This window comes from Pristiophorus japonicus, chromosome 15, assembly GCF_044704955.1.
Source record: "Pristiophorus japonicus isolate sPriJap1 chromosome 15, sPriJap1.hap1, whole genome shotgun sequence".
NCBI classification, from domain to species: Eukaryota; Metazoa; Chordata; class Chondrichthyes; family Pristiophoridae; genus Pristiophorus; species Pristiophorus japonicus.
The window spans coordinates 131,879,197-131,897,122 of NC_091991.1; the positions used below are offsets into that span (position 1 = coordinate 131,879,197).

At 45.5% G+C, this 17,926-nt stretch overlaps 1 protein-coding gene across 1 annotated transcript in view; it reads right to left on the reverse strand.

Annotated features, from left to right (window-relative positions):
• The window catches only part of xylt1 (xylosyltransferase I), a 234,389-nt gene that overhangs the window by 125,870 nt on the left and 90,593 nt on the right, over window positions 1-17,926 (reverse strand). The window contains exon 2 of the mRNA XM_070856725.1: window positions 7,613-8,120. Within this exon, the coding sequence (XP_070712826.1) occupies window positions 7,613-8,120 (508 nt within the window). The remainder of the gene's footprint in view (window positions 1-7,612; window positions 8,121-17,926) is intronic.

Consider the following 17,926-nt stretch of genomic DNA (forward strand, 5'->3'; position numbering starts at 1 on the left):
TAAAATTATGGACAAAGTGTTGCGTGCAGTTGTGTACCTAATGTGCCTGTTGGTCCTTATTAGATCTTGAAATCCAATCTGTTTAATGTAGGTGTTCCTAAAACAGTATAAAACATCAGCTCGTGCTAAACACCATACAGCACTATGGTCCCACAGCACCAGGCAGCAATATAGATTGGTGAGTAAACACCAGGCACTGGGAAGGCCTGGCCTGTGATGACATATAGGGGCCAAGTTTTGGCCTGAGTTGCTCCTGTTTTTTTTGGAGCAACTAGTTTAGAATGGAGTATCTTAGAAATTGCAACCTTATCCACGCAGCCCCAGTGAGGACATTCAGCCAGGGCTAGGGGAGAGGGAGAGGGAGAGGGGAGGCGGGGAGAGGGAGAGGGAGAGGGGAGGCAGAGAAGGGAGGGAGGAGGAGAAGGGAGGGGGGGGAGGAGAGGAGAAAGGAGGGGGGGGGGAAGGAGAGGAGAGAAGGGAGGAGAAGGGGGGACAGGAGAGAAGGGGGGAGGAGGACTGAACGGGCCGGGCCAGGCCCAAGACTTCGGGCGGGGCCCGCCCCCAGCACCGGATTTACAGGTAGGTGGCATCGGGTTGAGTCCGGGGGCGGGGAGCGGGTCCCGAGTCGGGTTGGGTCCGGTCGGGAGGAAGTAGGAGCTGGGCGTGGGAGGTGCAGCCTTATCCACGCAGCCCCAGTGAGGACATTCGGCCAGGGCTAGTGGCTGCGTGCTTCGGGCCCCTCCCACACAGTTTTGGGCGCCTATAGCGTACCTGTGCAGAGGTCCCGGCACTGTTTTCAGCGCAGGGACCTGGCTCCGCCCCCCCACAGCTCGTGCACTTTGTGGCGTGAAAAATGGGCGTCCAGGTTAGGGCTGCGCCGTTTTAGGCGCGGCCCGAAACTTGGGCCCATAGTTGCCATTTTCTGGGTGGGCAAGCAAGGTATTTGGGGAGGGGCCCAGTTCTCACATCTCTGCCTCTTTTTTTTATATCGTTTCTGAAATTCCGGTCCCTCCATGTTACGGTCAGGTGGAAGCAGGACTGGCAGGATGGCATCACCCTCCAAAAACTCCACCAGTTCCACCACCTTTGCCCCCAGTGGAATTATTCCAGGAGGATATCCTGGCAGAAGTAGGGTCCACATCCCCAGTTTGTGAATGGGCAAAGTGATCAATTGCCATTGGGAAAGCAACATTGTCACTTTAAAATTAAAACAGCATCAGGAATTTCCAAGCCTAAGAATGCTAAACATAGGCACCATTCAAACCCTGAGTACTAAATATCGGAGCCCTGATTTTAAACTAACTGAGTTTTGGGTTGAACCTCCATCTTGCATAGAAAAGCCGGTGAGTGGCTTACGCGGGACCTCAAGGCCGCTGTGCGGCTGTGAAGCTCAGCGGGAAATTTGGTACGAAACACCAGGCAGCATTAAACACCAGAGCCTAGAAATTAGTCTCAGGCGGTGGGGTAAAACCGGCGGTATTGGATTGGCACTCGTCATACACAGCGTCTAATGTTCAGTTATATTGACTGCAATGGAACTGGGCATCAGGATTCATTCATTTATATTTTAGCACGGATGGTGAAAGGCTACAGGTTCCTCCATCAGATTCCCTGGAACTGATTAAAGGATTCACCGATTTCAACTGGGAATTCTCTGATCTCAGCAGGACTGTTCCCATTATGCAATACACCAAAATCTATCACTTCATATTTGACCATTATAGCAATTGAGTTGAATTTAGCAAATCAGATGGATCCTTATTATTAAAAGATTTACAGGAGGCGGACACTGGGAGATACAAATTGACTGTCGACTTAGACCCTCACAGGACCAGAATTCTAACTCTCGAGGTGTTTGATCCTCTCTCCAAACCCTCGATCTCCAGTAACTTCAGCCTCGAGAACCACACAGTTGCACTGAGCTGTGAGGTGCAGAGAGGGAGAGCCAGTTCCATTCTGTGGACCAGAGAAGGGGTCGTGCTCCCAGCCAACCAATGCTATTGGCTGTCGGATGGCAACACAACTTTAATCATTAGGAATGTACAGAAAATCGGACTCTGGCACTTTCATAATCTTAAACACCGTTATCAGGCCACCTCTCCGCTTTCTCTTTTCTAGAGAAAAGAGCCCCGGCCTATTCAAACTTTTCTGATAGTGATGACCTCTCGATTATCACCATCTTATAACTGATCATTATTTGTGCGCACTAGGTCCGTGCAGCAGAGCTGGTCTCCAGTCGTCTTGGTTAATCCTTGCCACGGGGACAAGACTGAGCTCTGTCAAGCCCGTGTGGTGACTGGTGTGCAATGGCCACCACACGTTAAAAAAATCCACGCACAGGCTTCAATATGTAGTTCAGGACCTGGAATGTCAGGTCCTTCATTGAAGCACCTGGGAACTCATCCCTTTTTGATGTGGAAGCAAGTCATCCTCGAATCGAGGGACCGTCTAAGAAAGCGGGCGGCTGATCAGATACCGCCTGGTGTGCGCCATCGCCAGAAACGAATTTCTAGGCCCAGCAGCATGAAACACCAGACAGAGTATGAAACCTTACCAGCATGAAGCACTGATCAAGAACCAACCATTTGGAAAAGGCAACAGAATAACAAGGAGCCAACACTCTTCGTTGAGATATGTTTTTTTTTCCTCATTTTTCAACAACTTTACCTCATTGGGTTAACTCAGCTGCACATCAAATATTTATTGGCTTCAGGAGCACTTTGGTGGAACCGATCTGTGATAGTGTGTCAGTGGCTGACAGACAGTGTTTTAACATTAGTCACTAAAATGGAAACAGATCAACTTAACAACAATCCGATTATCAGAGAATGCGAATTCTCGTTGTTTCAGCCATATACTCTCCTAGGGGAAGCACTTTGTTGCAACAAAGTCCACATTGATAGTTGGTATATTATGCAATTACTGTCAAAATGATAATTTCATTGAAATCAGAAAGTTCAAAAAACAGTCAATCTGACCGAGAACCTCTTCTGTACAGTCAAAATATTCACAGAGAAGCCCAAGTTCCCTGCTGTGTAGGAAACATGGAAGCCAATTTGTGCACACCAAGCTCCCACAACCAGCAATGCGATAATGACCAGACATTCTGTTTTTGTTATGTTGATTGAGGGATAAATATTGGCCAGAACACCGGGGATAATTCCCCTGCTTTTGTTCAAAATAGTGCCATGTGATCTTTTACGTCCACCTGAGAGGGTAGGCGAGGACTTGGTTTAGCATCTAATCTGAAAGACAGTATCTCCAACAGTGCAGCGCTCCCTCAGTACTGCACTGGAGTATTATCCTAGATTTTTGTGCTCAAGTCTCTGGTGTGGGGTTTGAACCCACAACCTTCTGACTCAGAGGTGAGTGTGCAACCCACTGAGCCACAGCTGACAGTAATGCAAACCAATCTACTCTGGGGCAAAGCAGTGCAGCCATTTAGTCTCATCCCCATCCAACAGGGAGGCACCCTTGCAATACCAGATTGGCCCAGTGCCCATCCTTAATATGTAAATGATTCCGACTCCGGGAAATGGGCTGGGGTCAGGGGCACGAGCAAGGGGCAGATGGAAGTCCTGCCCTGTTGCAGATCTGCCGCCATTGTGGTTTACAGCAATTTTGGGGGGTCCTGTTTTTACACACCTACCACACTAAGCAACTACAGGGATAATTTGCAGCACTTGCGGCAGGAAACCTCGTCTACCACCAGTACATATAAAAAAATCACAAGTGCAATGCCTGCAATTTTCTGAAATCTGCCGGTGAAATATAATGGGTGAATATTGTACACAGACGGTGCCTACACCTCGTTGGGGTGGGCGAGAGGAGAGGCTTATTGTGGAATGGTGGAATTGGGGTAGAATTGGGCAATTGAGGTGCAACAGACTCTCCACCACCAGCTTGTACTCAAAAAGAACAAACTGAGTTATATAATGCTTTTCCTGTCCCTGGGATTTTCCAAAATAAGTGCTGCCACAATTGTCATGTACACAAATATAAGGTCCCACAGACAACAATGAAATAATTGTCTAGATAATTGGTGTTGATGGTGTTGGTTGTGTGGTATCACCCATTAACCCTGTGCTCGCTGCCCTACATTGATTCCTGGTTAAGCAACGCCTCAATTTTAAAATTCTCATCCTTGTTTTCAGATCGCCCCTCCATATCTCTGTAATGTCCTCCAGCTCTACAACCCTCAGAGATCTCTGCGCTCCTCCAATTCTGGCCTCTTGTACATCCCTGATTTTAATTGCTCCACCATTGGTGGCCGAGCCTTCTGCTGCCGAGGCCCTAAGCTCTGGAATTCCCTCTCTAAACCTCTCTATCTTCCTTTAAGGTGCTTCTTACAACCTACCTCAGCCGCCCTAACATCTCCACATGTGGCTCGGTGTCAAATTTTGTTTGATAACTTTAAAGGCACTATATAAATGCAAGTTGTTTGTTGGTAAATGTTGGCCAGAACACCAGGGAAATTGCTTACCCTTCTTCAAATAGAGCCACCTTAACAGGTGCAGGTTGTTGGTTTAATGTCTCATCTAAAAGATTTCTAGATTATTTGAAGGATTCAAATATAACAAAAAAAAGAGTACAGGTATTGCATTTTACTGCTCAAATTAGGAAAAAAAGAAAGAACTAGCACTTTTCATGTCGTTAGGACCTCAGTGACTCACAGCCAGTCAATAACTTTTGAACTGTAGTCACGATTAGAATGCAAGGAACATAGCAGTTAATGTGCACACAGCAATGTCCCACCAGCAGCAATGGGATTAACAACCACCTGTTTTAGTGATGTTGGCTGAGGGAGAACTTGCTTTTTTCCCCAAATAGTGCCATGGGATCTCTTACATTCACGAGAGGGGCCTCTGTTTAAAATTTCATTCGAAAGTCAACACCTCCGACAGTGCTGCACTCCCTCAGCACAACCTTCTGACTCAGAAACAAGAGTGCCAAGTCTGGCACCACAATAATGAAAACAAGCGACCGGGAATAAGATTCTCGAGCTGATTTTAATGTCTCAGGATGGCACTCCCAGCAGGGAGCACTTTGGGGGAAGGCACGGATATGCAGCTGGTGGAATTCAGACCACATAATTTACGAAGAACTGAATAGATCCAGCTACTGTATTATAGTGTTCATTCCGACCCACCAGAGATTAGAATTTCTTGGGAACAAAAGTGCTTCAACTTTAAAATTGGCTACTTTGGTATATGCAATAATAAACCCATAAAATGGAATGTGAAATGATCAATGCATCTAGCTGGCAGCAATTGTCTTGAACTCTTTTGAAGATTAATAATTTCAGATCAGATAACTTTCAGATTTTACACTCGAATAGGGAACTGGAATCATTACAGGAGATGACCAGTGAGGGCCCCTGTTCCAGCACAGAGGCTGCTGAGTGGTTCACTGCAACCAGTTGTGGTGGGTTCAGGAGTAGCAATGTTTTATATTTTTGTTGCATTTAATTGTTGACGGTTAAGAATTCTCAATTCGGTGTGAGACGATTACTGCCTGGGTTCTGCATATTTTTGATGACGGAATGAATTTTGAATTTTTTTTTCAGAAGGTTAATTGCCAGTTCTGCTTTTTTTCTGCTGACTCAGAGTTTGAAATGTGTTTTTTTTTTCCAATCGAAGGGAAGCTGCTAACAATGGCCAGGCAGCCATTAACAAATCCAGGTTTGATCGAACACTCTGACCTGATTTGCACTGGAACAGGAGACAGGATATTGTAAAGTACCAGGTGCTTTTACTATCTCAGGGTTTCCATCTCAACGCTAAGGAAACATTCAATGTGGAGATTAATAACCGGGGCAATTTTCAAATTAATTCTTAGCATATAGCATTCTGCGACCTCTTCTGAACTCCCACGTGGTATCACATATTGGGCCCAAGTTTCCACAAGAAAAAAAACGGGCGCCCCTCCGAGCTGGGCGCCCGTTTTTCGCGCCTAAAAAAATCCTCGGTATTCTCCACCTACTTACAGGTCCTCTGGCCCTCGGCGCAGTCAGCACGAGCTGTGGGGGGGCGGAGCCAGGTCCCGGCGCTGAAAACAGTGCTGGGACCTCTGCACATGCGCGCTACAGTCGGCACGCAAGTGCAGTAGCTCCAGGCGCCGAACTGTGTGGGAGGGGCCCGAAGCACGCAGCCCCTAGCCCTGACTGGGGCTGCGTGAATGAGGCTCCTCCCACGGCCAGCTCCTGCTCCCTGCCCGACCAGACCCGACACCCGCTCCCCCCCACCCCCCCCCCACCCGCCGACCAGACCCGACCCGACACCCGCTCCCCGCCCCGCCCCGAGACCCGCTCCCCCCGCACCGACCCGAGACCCGAGACCCGCTCACCCCCCCCCGCCCCGACCCCCGCTTCCCCCCCCCCCCCCCGACCCGAGACCCGCTCACCCCCCCCCCGTCCCGACCCGAGACCCGACCCCCGCTCCCCCCCCCTCCGACTGACCCGACCCGCGCTCCTGTTCCCCGACCCCTCTCTCTCTCTCTCTCTCTCTCTCTCTCTCTCCCGCTCAGCGGCACGAACGGCTGCAGAATTCTCCCTGGCTGAAGCACTTTCACACAGGTAGGAAGATGGTTTATTTAATCTTTTCTTGGCTTATAAATGTTTATTCAGGTTGGATTTATTTGTATAATATTTGTAGAAGTATAAATAAGGATTTATTGTCGAATTTAATGAGTTCCCTTTCTCCCCCCCCCCCCAACCTCGTTCTGGACACCTAATTTGTAACCTGCGCCTGATTTTTTAATGTGTAGAACAGGTTTTTTCAGTTCTACAAAAATCTTCACTGGCGCCATTCTACTTTAGTTTGGAGTACGTTTTCACTGTGGAACTTTCAAATCAGGCGTCAGTGGCCGGACACGCCCCCTTTTGAAGAAAAAATTCTGTTCTAAACTAGAACTGTTCTACCTGACTAGAACTGCAGAAAAAAAAAATGTGGAGAATTGTGATTTCTAAAATAGTCCGTTCTCCACCAGTTGCTCCTAAAAATCAGGCGCGAATCATGTGGAAACTTGGGCCCATAATCTCTGCTCCATTCAGAAACACAGGCTTTATCACATCATTCGTGCCTGCTCTTTTGGTCGAACAAATTGTTTATGCCCATTAATTTATCTAATAATACCACTTTAAATGATTGAGATCAACAGAGCTAATTATTTTTGTTTCACTATGTTTCTCTGCTTAATGCCATAGGTAAAGTATATGGCACATGTTTAACAGCACTGTGGGAGAAACTTCACCACACGGATTGCAGTGGTTCAAGAGAGAAAGCTTCATATTTTATTGAACTACTAAAATGCATGCAACTTGGTTTCTTTAATGCCGCAAGATGTAACTGTTATATCTTCCCAAGTTCAATTAGGGGCTAATTGGTCTTAGGCAGGTATTGGGTCAGTAAACTCGGAACAATTTTCTTTTGCTGAGAGACTTTTACTGTAGATTGAAAATGACTAGCTTTCTTCTCTTTATACTTTGTTTTCAAAAAGAGTGATATAGAAATTTGCATGTGTGACAGCATGGCATCTGAAATATGATGGCGATGTATGAAAGATTACAGTTGCTCATTACTGTACCAGCTAGATTTGTATTAGAGCTCCTTACCCTCCAGTGGACACAAGCGAGGTACCTTCTCCGGCATTAATTTTCCATCTTTATGAATGCAATAGAGCTCAGCAATCTCGTGTCGGCAATGCTTGCTTTTAGCCCTGGAGAGGGCTGACAGTGCTTCCTTGCCCAATATCTCACAACTGGGAGCCTGTTCATAGTGGACTTCTTGAGAAGCTTTTCCAATCACCCCACCTTTATAGTGGTTCCCAGTCTTGTAGTTTGGTTGTAAATTGCTGGCATTTTTGACCTTATAGTTCCCATACTGCAGGACTTCATTAGAGTGCTTGCCCAGCAATGAATGGTCCTTGGCTTTGCCCACCTGCTCATACTTGGCTTTCTGCACAATTGCGGTTTTACTTTTCACTTCCGACTGCAACTTTTGCCTTTGCATTCTTGGTCCAAAGTTACTATTGTCAATATTTTCAAAATCTTTCGGGACAGAGTTTTCATTATTACTGTCGATTCGATTTTTCTCCTTTGGTTTGTGAGAAAGAAACACGTCCTGGAAGAAAGACACAGAAAGCGGGCTGTTAATATTAGAAAGTCAGTCAGTTAACACATTTTAAAAGTAGGTAACTAAAGAACAAACATCACTTTAAAGCTTTGACATTCAGGAGCAGATCCTCCTGTTATTGTACATGGGCATATTAGATGGCCAAGACACAGCACACAGAGGAAAATAGCATGCAGAGGATTACACGACAAAAATGAAGCCCATCCATTTAAATTATTGACAGGAAATTGGATGGGCTTCGTTACAGGCGTACAATCCTCCTCGCCCCATTTTTTTCTATGGACCATGCCTAGCCGATCCAATGTGCTCAATAACAGGCAAATCTACCTCTCAGTGTTAGCTCACTACACTATAATTTTTCCAGACTTATCCAATATTGGTTGATGAGAAATGTGTTAAATCAACCCCTCTGTAATAGACAGTTTATAAGGCTCTTTTTGTAGAAAGGAGCCAATTATTTTAGCTATTAATGCAATAAACTACACGAACTGAGCTGAATTTCATGATATCACAGGACAAGCTCCATACAAAACAAGTAATCCCAGGCTGCCTCTGCGCTGCACTCTCAACAAAGAAAGCGAGGCGATTAAAGGAGCTGAAACACGTACAGGTTTCTCCCTTTACAATTATGAGGATCGAGTATAATAAATTCTCTTTCACTAAATGTGTCATCTAAAAAGCAGCCTGCCTGTTAAAAATGATCATCCCCTTCTGCTCAACATCAGTTTCCCTTTGTTCAATTGCAGTTTCAGTAAAACCAGCTCAGCTGTGCTGTGATCCAGCAACTGAAGGGAGTTGTACTTGTTCACGCAGAACATGACTGTGCAAAGCTCCATGCAGAAATCCAATACAGGATATCTTGTGCGTCCATGTTCACAGAAAATATCAAAACCAAAGCTCAGCGTTAAAAAAAGTTCCATTCACCTTGATGCCGACAAACCCAGACAGACAGACACATTGCTTTTGGCACTAATTTACACAGTATAATACTTTTACAGCGATTTCAGTCAATCAATTTAAAATGATTAATTAATTACATCTCTATCCTTAGAATCTTGAAAGGCACTAATCGATCAGAATGTCATCAACCCAGCCATGGTGTGTATGGCAAAGTATTATATATCTGACTTGGTCCTGCAGAGAGGATGTTTCCCCTCGTGGGGAAATCTAGAACTGGGGGCATAGTTTCAGAATAAGGGGTTGCACATTTAAAACGAAATGAGAAATTTCCCCTCTCACAGCATCGTGAATCTTTGGTATCCTCTATCCCAGAGAGCTGTGGAGGCTGGGTCATTGAATATATTTAAGGTGGCGACAGACAGATTTTTGTACGATAAGGGAATAAAGGGTTAGGGGGTGCGGGCAGGGAAGCGGAGTTGAGGCCAGGATCAGATCAGCCATGATCTTATTGAATGGCAGAGCAAGCTCAATGGGCCTACTCCTGCTCCTATTTCTTATATTCTATTTCTTATATTCTTATTTACCTACCTAAGCCTGGAAGAATAGTAATGATTAAAAACTGAAATGTATTTTCTTTCTTTCTCACCAGCATAACTTTGCAGACATACTACACTGGCTGAAAGATACAAGGAATCATTTAACACCACATTTGTGATAACTGTATAATATCATCATAGGTGGTCCCTCGAATGAGGATGACTTGCTTCCATATGAGTTCACAGATGTTTCAATGAAGGACCCGATGTTCCAGTCCTGAACTTCAATTGAAGGGGTAGAAGATGCCTGTGCGTGGATTTTTTTTTAATGTGTGGTGACTATTGCACATCAGCCACCACACGGGCTTGACAGAGCTAGGCCTTTATCTAGTGGCAAAGGTTAACCAGGACGACTGGGGACCTGCTCTGCTGCACGGACCTAGTGCGCACACATATCGCAGTGTGGGCTGGCCCGCGCTGCCCCTTGGCTCTTCTGGGTCCTGTACCCCCATTTGCCGCAATTCCGCCATGATCTCTCTCCGCTCCTCTGCCACAAAACACTTGCCGCACCTCCGCTACGATCTCCCGCTGCACCTCCACACCAAACATTCGCTGAACCTCCACCTCGATCACTCACCACACCTGTGACATGTCCTTCCCGCTCCTCCGCTGTACCTGGGCCCCGCCGATGCTCTTCCCCGTGCTCCAAACAGCGACCTGGGTCCTGATGATGTCACCCAGTCGTCCACTTCGAAGCCATCGCATACTTGGAGCAGCTGGAAGTTGTTGTGGCATGCTCCATCTCTTTTTGTAGCCCCGACTATCGTGGGCTACCCCGACCTGTGTGAGAACATCTCCGCAGGTCGAGGCTACAAAAAGAGCTGGAGCGGTGAGCCCTCCCGACCTGTATAATATACTTGTAACGAGGAAGATATACCATTTTCATGTTGGTTTTTAAAGTATCTTCATAGTCCGTTAATCATTTTAATACCTAATATAATGGGCCCAAGTTGCAGGCCGCGCCTAGAACGGCGCAGCCACAACCTGGACGCCCGTTTTTTGCGCCACAAAGTGCACCTAAAAAAAAAACTTACAGATTCTCCGGCTCCCTGCTGGTCCTCTGGAGTTGGGCGCGGCGCAGCACGAGCTGTTGGGGGCAGAGTCAGGTCCCTGCACTGGAAACAGTGCCGGGACCTAGCTACAGTGGGCGTGCATGTGCAGTAGCTCCAGGTGCCCAAAACTGTGTGGCAGGGGCCCGAAGCACTGGCCTAATGGCCTCACTGGGGCTGTGTGCATAAGGCTGCCTCCCACACCCAGCTCCTGCTTCCTCCCGCTTCCGCCCCCGGACCGGACCCGACACCGACCCCCGCTCCCCACCCCCCCCCCCCCCCCACCACCCGCCAGACCCGACCCGACCCCCCGGACTGGACCCGACCCGCGCTCCCCCCGACCCGACCCGCGCTCCTCCCGACCCGACGCCACCTATCTGTAAATCGAGTGCTGAGGACAGGCCCTGCCCGAAGTCTTGGGCCCGGCCGGGTCTCCCTCCTCCTTTTCCTTTCCACCCCCACCCCCTTCTCCTTTCCCCCCTCACCCCCTTCTCCTTTCCGCACCCCCCTCTCCCCTTCTCTACCCTCCTCCCCCCCTCCTCTCCTCCTCCTCTGCCTCCCTCTCTCCTCTCCCCTCCCCCTGACCCCCCTCTCCCTCTACCACCCCTCCTCCCCCTCCTCCCCTCGCTGTCAGAAACACAGACACTGACAGACAGAGAGTGAGAGACACACACACAGACAGACGGAGAGATAGAGACACTGACAGAGACACACTGGGGGGGGCCGTCCCAGCACGCAGTTGGAGGGCTTCCGGTGCTGCAGTCGGTAAGTAGAAAATGTTTTATTTATTGATTTAAAAAAAAAAATTCTTATTAATTTTTTTTGATTGATTTATTGGTTGATTTATTGATGTTTTTAACATTTATTATTGATGATGGTTCTTTATTTGTAAAACTGAAGTGTTTAATGTTTGTAAACTTTCCTTTAAACACACCCCCCCATTCCCTACGCCTGATTTTCTAAAGTGTAGACGAGGTTTTTTCGAGCGTACAAAAATCTTCACTTACTCCATTCTAAGTTAGTTTGGAGTAAGTTTTCACTGACGAAACTTTGAAAACAGGCGTAAGTGGCCGGACATGCCCCCTTTTGAAAAAAAAATTCTGTTCCAAAGTGAAACTGTTCTAACTGACTAGAACTGGAGCAAACTAAATGCCGAGAATTTGAATTTCTAAGATACTCCGTTCTACACCAGTTGCTCCAAAAAAATCAGGAGCAACTGAGGCCAAAACTTGGGCCCAAGATCTGGTTGCCAACAAATTTAATTTAAACGAATTCAGCTGGAAAAGCTGGACTTTGTTACGCTGTACAAACTCCTAACTTTGATAATGTTTTGTTGTGTGAACTTTCAATGGACTTCACCAGTTCAGCACAGAGTTTTTTGGTAAGTTCAGTTCCTGGATCAGCCTGTTTGGAAAACTCTTGCTGCTGTGCTGCCCTTTTGTCTCCTGAGGGAAGCCCATTCTGCAGCAGTTCCCGGAACTGTGACAGCACCAGTATCTACCAAACAATGTGAAGCTACAACAAAATTAACAAAGTTGCACGCTCAATTATGTCATTGAGTAGTTAGCTGTGAAGACGACTGTTTGGGGCCGAAATTGCCCTCCGCCCCACACGGGCTGGGTAATTCAAATTAAATGAATACTCTCCGCCTGAATCCATAGGGCAAAGAATAGAGGGAAATTGGCCTCTATAACTTGTTAAGTTTATCGGGGAGGCGTTTGGGGCAGCTGAGGGGCGGAAGTGCTTTTGGAGGGGGGGGCGGCAAGTGCCGTCAGTGCGACGCTGATGACATCAGCGCGATGCAGACATGCCGCATCACGCTGATGCGTACCAATGTCCCTTCACTTCAGTTAAAACCGCTGCGAGCTCTGCAGCCTCTTTAGTGGCAGCCGACAATAGCAGCCCCGGACTCGGCTGAAGGGAGTGCTTCAGCCGAGTCCGGGGCTGCCATTGTCGGGTCGACTTCGGAGTCGGGCGACAATTAAAATAAAATGGCGGCCATGGCGGTGCGTCCTCCCTTTTAAGGCCAGACGCGCCGCCCAGCCACTGGCAGCTTCCTGCCGGATAAAGCTGTCGGGGCACGGACCAGCGGCGGCTCTGCACCCGCAGGGCAATTTCCCTCACGGGGTGGAAATGGATCGGCACTGGGCGGTAAGGGGTCGGCGCATGCCTGACGGGGCGGGAACACGGGGCACAGCAGAACCTGTGTCTGACGTCCCTGGCTCGGGGGCCAATTTCTGATTGTTCGGCCCATCCACCTGGCCCCGGTTGGAAAGGCCTTACTGCTCCTTCGAGTCACCAATGTGACTTTGTGACAATGTGACAATTTCGGCCACCAATGTGACTTCAGGAGGTCATAGGTTAGTAAACTGGGCAAATAGATGTTGGATGCAATTTAAGACAGGGAAATGTACGGTTGTCACACTTTGAGGAAAAATAAGGAGGACATATATACTGAGAGGTAAACCTTTAAATGGAGTATGGAGATATATACAGATCCTTAAAATTGACAAAGCTGCATTTGGGATCTTTGGTTTTATAAATAAAACATTGAACAACATTTATATAGCGCCTTTCACAACCTCAGGACGTCCCAAAGTGCTTTACAGCCAATGAGGTACTTTTGTAGTCCTTCTGGTAATGTAGGAAATGCGGCAACCAAATTGCATGCAGCAAGGGCCCACAAACAGCAATGTGATAGTGACCAGATAATCTCTCTTTTTTTCAAAGTGATGTTGGTTGACGGAGAAATATTGGACAATAGGGATAAAGAGTATGAAAGCAAAGAAGTAATATTTAAAACTTATGTAAATCGCTGGCTCAGCTACAGTTAAAATATTGCGTCCTGTTTTGGGCATCATACGTTTCGAAGGATGTCAAGGCCATGCAGGGGTATTACTGGCATAGAACCAGAGCTTTAATTATGAGGAGAGACTAGAGAATAGGGGCTCCTTTCTCCAGAACAGAGGTTAAAAGGAAATCTGATAGTTCAGAATTATGAGGGGTTTTGATAATGTAAATATGGAAAAACTATTTCAATTAGTCACTGAGTCAATGACCAGATGGCATTAATTTAAAATCATCACCAAAACAACAAAGGGGGAAGATTGGAAGATTTTTTTTTAAATGTTTTTTTTTTAAAGTTGTTCGGAAATAGAATGTCCCACCAGAAACAATAGCGAAAGCAGAATCCATAACAGCTTTGAAAAGATGTGGTTAAATATTTGAAAAGGAAAATGTTGGCTTATGGGGAAAGAGCAGGGGATGGATCTAAATGGATAGTTCTTCCAGACAGCTGACATTTGGCACAATTGGCTGAATGGTCTCCTTCTGTGCTGTAAAATTCTATGGTCCTATTTGTCACTGAGCGCTCCTGATTTATAAACAGAGAATGGAGAACAGATTTTAGAAGGAACCAAAGTCCCTTTAAAATGGAGTCTGAATCTTGCAACATATCTTATTGAACCAGCAAAGAAAACAGTAGCTACTTCCTACAGCTCATTATTGCTGGCAGGTTATCCGCCTCGAATGATCTCGAAGTCTTTGAGTACTGACTCTCGTGGCCAAGAGGAGAAATCCCTCTAAATAGCCACCTGAATGGTAACCAAACAAAGTTCAACTGACAGAGACCAGCACAGAACCAGCTAGCCTTTGACTATCTTTTTACTCCAGTGATGACTGTAAGTTTCAACTTGCAGCAACAGAACCGAATCAAAATGCTAGTTCTATTACTGTTACTTAAAGCTTACAATCATCTCCAGAGTGCAGGACAATTGACCGGGAGACTAGTGTTTACAACAGCCATACTATTCAATGCCTCTGGGATTCACACGGTTCAATTTTAAATCTCGATCAAAATCTATAGGGAACGAGAGAAGAGCCAGACCTGGTACTCCAGGCTTAATCTACACTGTCCACAGAGTAGAAGACAGATACCAAGCTGTTTGGGAATTTATATTACATTACAAATACATTCAATGGTCCAACTTTTCTTTGCATAAATGTAATAGGAGCTTGGCCACATCTGGGTCATGGTTACATAGAATTGCGGAGTCCACAGCACAGAAACAGGCCATTTAGCCCAACTGGTCTATGCTAATGTTTATGCTCCACACAAGCCTCCTCCCATCCTGCTTCATCTAACCGTATCAATATATCCATCTATTCTTTTTTCCTTCATGTGCGTATTCAGCAACCCTTTACTATTTAGCATCCATACTATTCGCCTCTACTCCCCCTTGTGGTAACAAGTTCCACATTCTTACAACTCTTTGGTCCGCAATCTCAGACCACAGCTTCCTGAACGCCCGGGGTAGAGGTTTGCCCTTAGCACCCCAGGTAAGTTCTGCCCACCTGGAGTGGACCTCCTCGATGAGGGCCTCTCCAATGGCAAAAAACACTTTATCCAAATCTCCAATGGCAAAAAACTCCACAAATCTCCTCCCTCCAACAACTCTCTCCTTTACCTCTCCGCTCTCTCTCCCCAATGGCCTTCTGCGCATGTGTGGTTAACTCCTAACCTCCCGAAACGCGCAAAATGCTGCCAAACTGGAAAAAAAAAATTAAAATCGCATGCGCAGAAGGCCGTTGCTATAGAAGCTTTTGCCTTCTTCCTCGCTGGCCGTTTGTTGGGTGAGCATTACATTGCTGACCTTTTGCATCGCCCATTTGACATCGCTGGCCTATTGGCGAGTGGAAAATTGGCACCCAAAAAGTGGGCGATGAGCCAGCGATCGGTAAGGCTAGGACATCGACCATCACTGGAACATTGCCCATTTTTGGGGCGATAGACAGCAAAGTGGAAAGTCTAGCCCTTTGGGTAAAGAGGTTTCTCTTGAATTCCCTATTGGATTTATTGATGACTATCTTATATCCATGGCCCCTAGTTTGATCTCCCCCATAAGTGGAAACATCTTCTCTATATCTTATCAAACCCTTCATAATTTTAATTACCTCTACTGAGTCACCTCTCAGCCTTCCCTTTTCTGGAGAAAAGAGCCCAGCCTAGTCAGCCTTTCCTGATAAGTATAACCCTCTCAGTTCTGGAATCATCCTTGTGAATCTTTTTTGCGCCATCTCTAGTGCCTCGATATCCTTTTTATAAAAATGGAGACCAGTATTGTGCAAAGTATTCCAATCGTGGTCTAACCAAGGTTTGATTCAAGTTATCACCAATGGCTTTGAGAATGAAGGTCATTTGACTTTGTCTGATCAGCAACAATAATCTGAGCCTCAATACCTCATTTATAAAATGAAAGAAAGGGCTTGATCAAGTCAGAGACTAAAGAAATCGCTGAATGGATCTCAAAATTCCCAGAAAATCAGCAGCATCGATTGGTGGTATTACCAGCTGCCATCTTTTGTTACATCTCCATTTCCCCTACCCCATGCTTTTTAAAATTTGCTGGAGATATGGGCAGGCAAGGCAGTATTTATTGCCTATCCTTAGTTGTCCTGAGGGCAATATGGGTCAATTGCAGCGCGAGTCAAGCGCCTAACCGCATTGCTGCAATAGGCACCATTCGGAATAAAGCCGCCTTCTGATCCATTGGTTTAGTATGAGTTTACCAGTTGGCACATCCTTTGGTTTGGTTTACTCAGACTGCTGAGAGTTTAACTTTCCCACATTTGCTTATTTACTGACATTTTAAAGTAACTCCGATGAATTTTACAAGTCAGCCTAATGTTGAGAACATTCAAAAGCCACCTCTGTGGAATAATCAGATATCCTTCCAAAACTAATATCATAATTAAACATTAGTCTCTAGCTCAAACAAGACAGACATTATCAAATGCAGCAGACCCACTGGATTCCATTCTGTACACTCAATCACATACAGTGGTAACATTTAGGAGCCTTTAAATTCATGTAAAGAGAATGTATGAAGGGAATTTTCTCACGTAATGCAGTGAATGTTGCACGCATTCCATATGATCAAAAGTGCTACTCCACTTCAGATTCAGTATTTTCAGCTTAATGCTATTCCCTCTTACAGAAGCCCATTTTTAAAAGGAAGAAGTTAGAGCAAACGTTAACATTTAATAGTGTTGCAGAAACAGTGGGATGGGGGAAATAATTCACCAAGCAACTTCCCAGAATCCAAAAGCCTGTGTACTGTCTCACTCCATTTATTGGGTTATTTTACATACCCTACTATTCCTAAGTCAGCAATATGATTTATACCCTTTACTTACTGCAAATGAAATTTATTTTATTTTTACAATCAAAAGTTCTGCTGCTTAAGCGACCCATGCAGATGCATCATACTTCAACATTTACTCAATTCTCTCCGATTTACAACAAGGTAACCAAAATAACCATATTCAATTTTATTTCAGAAAAAAAATCAAGCAAGAGAATGTGGTATTTTAAAGCTATTCTCAAATATGAAGCACACGAATAGTCACCAACCAACACACTACGAGCTGCAACGTACTCCTAATCAGGGATATTTTCCTCATTCTGTGACATACCTGCAAGTTTATTTGGACAATAAATACTAAATAAGTGTTGTTAATAAAAAGAATGGAATATATTGTTAATCTCACAAAGCAAGATTTAATTTGTTGTTACATTTTGCAGCAATGTTACTTTGTAATAGTCTCATTAATACGTGGCTTTGATGGACACAGTCCAGTTGGACTACTGAGTCTCTAATGTAGTTTAAAGCCTTTCTTTTGGCCAGAGCTCCTCCCTCAATGTTCCCAAGGTGCATGTTCTCTCCAGCACAGTTATACAATACTACATTTGGCCCAACAGTATACATCAGTCTATTGTTGTTGTGACTGCTGGTTTGAAGAACTCTCTTCTTCAGGAGCTAGTGTTCTGAGTAAAAAGGCAACTGTTAAGGACAATGAAACAATGTGTTGTCCTTTCATCCTGGCATCCAATTCTGAATTTTTGTGTTTGCAAATTGAGGGACCAGTATTAATGATTTTTCTGGAACTAGGCGTGTGCCACGATTATTAAAGTCATTTTTGATCAGCTTTGGAAATGCTATCTCCATTAAATATTCTTTAAAAAAAAGTCACGCAAGTCTCTTATTTCTGGCACCATGTTAAACAACTATGTTGGAAAGAGCATGCACCTCTGGGACACTAAGGGAACAGTTTAAGCTAAAAGAAATGTTTTAAACTACATTAAAGACTCAATAGTGTGCAGAGTCTGTATTCAGCAAAGTCAAATCATATTATTTACTGTCAAAATGTTGGATTTTACATGGTTAAAGGTCTGTGACCAACATTGGTG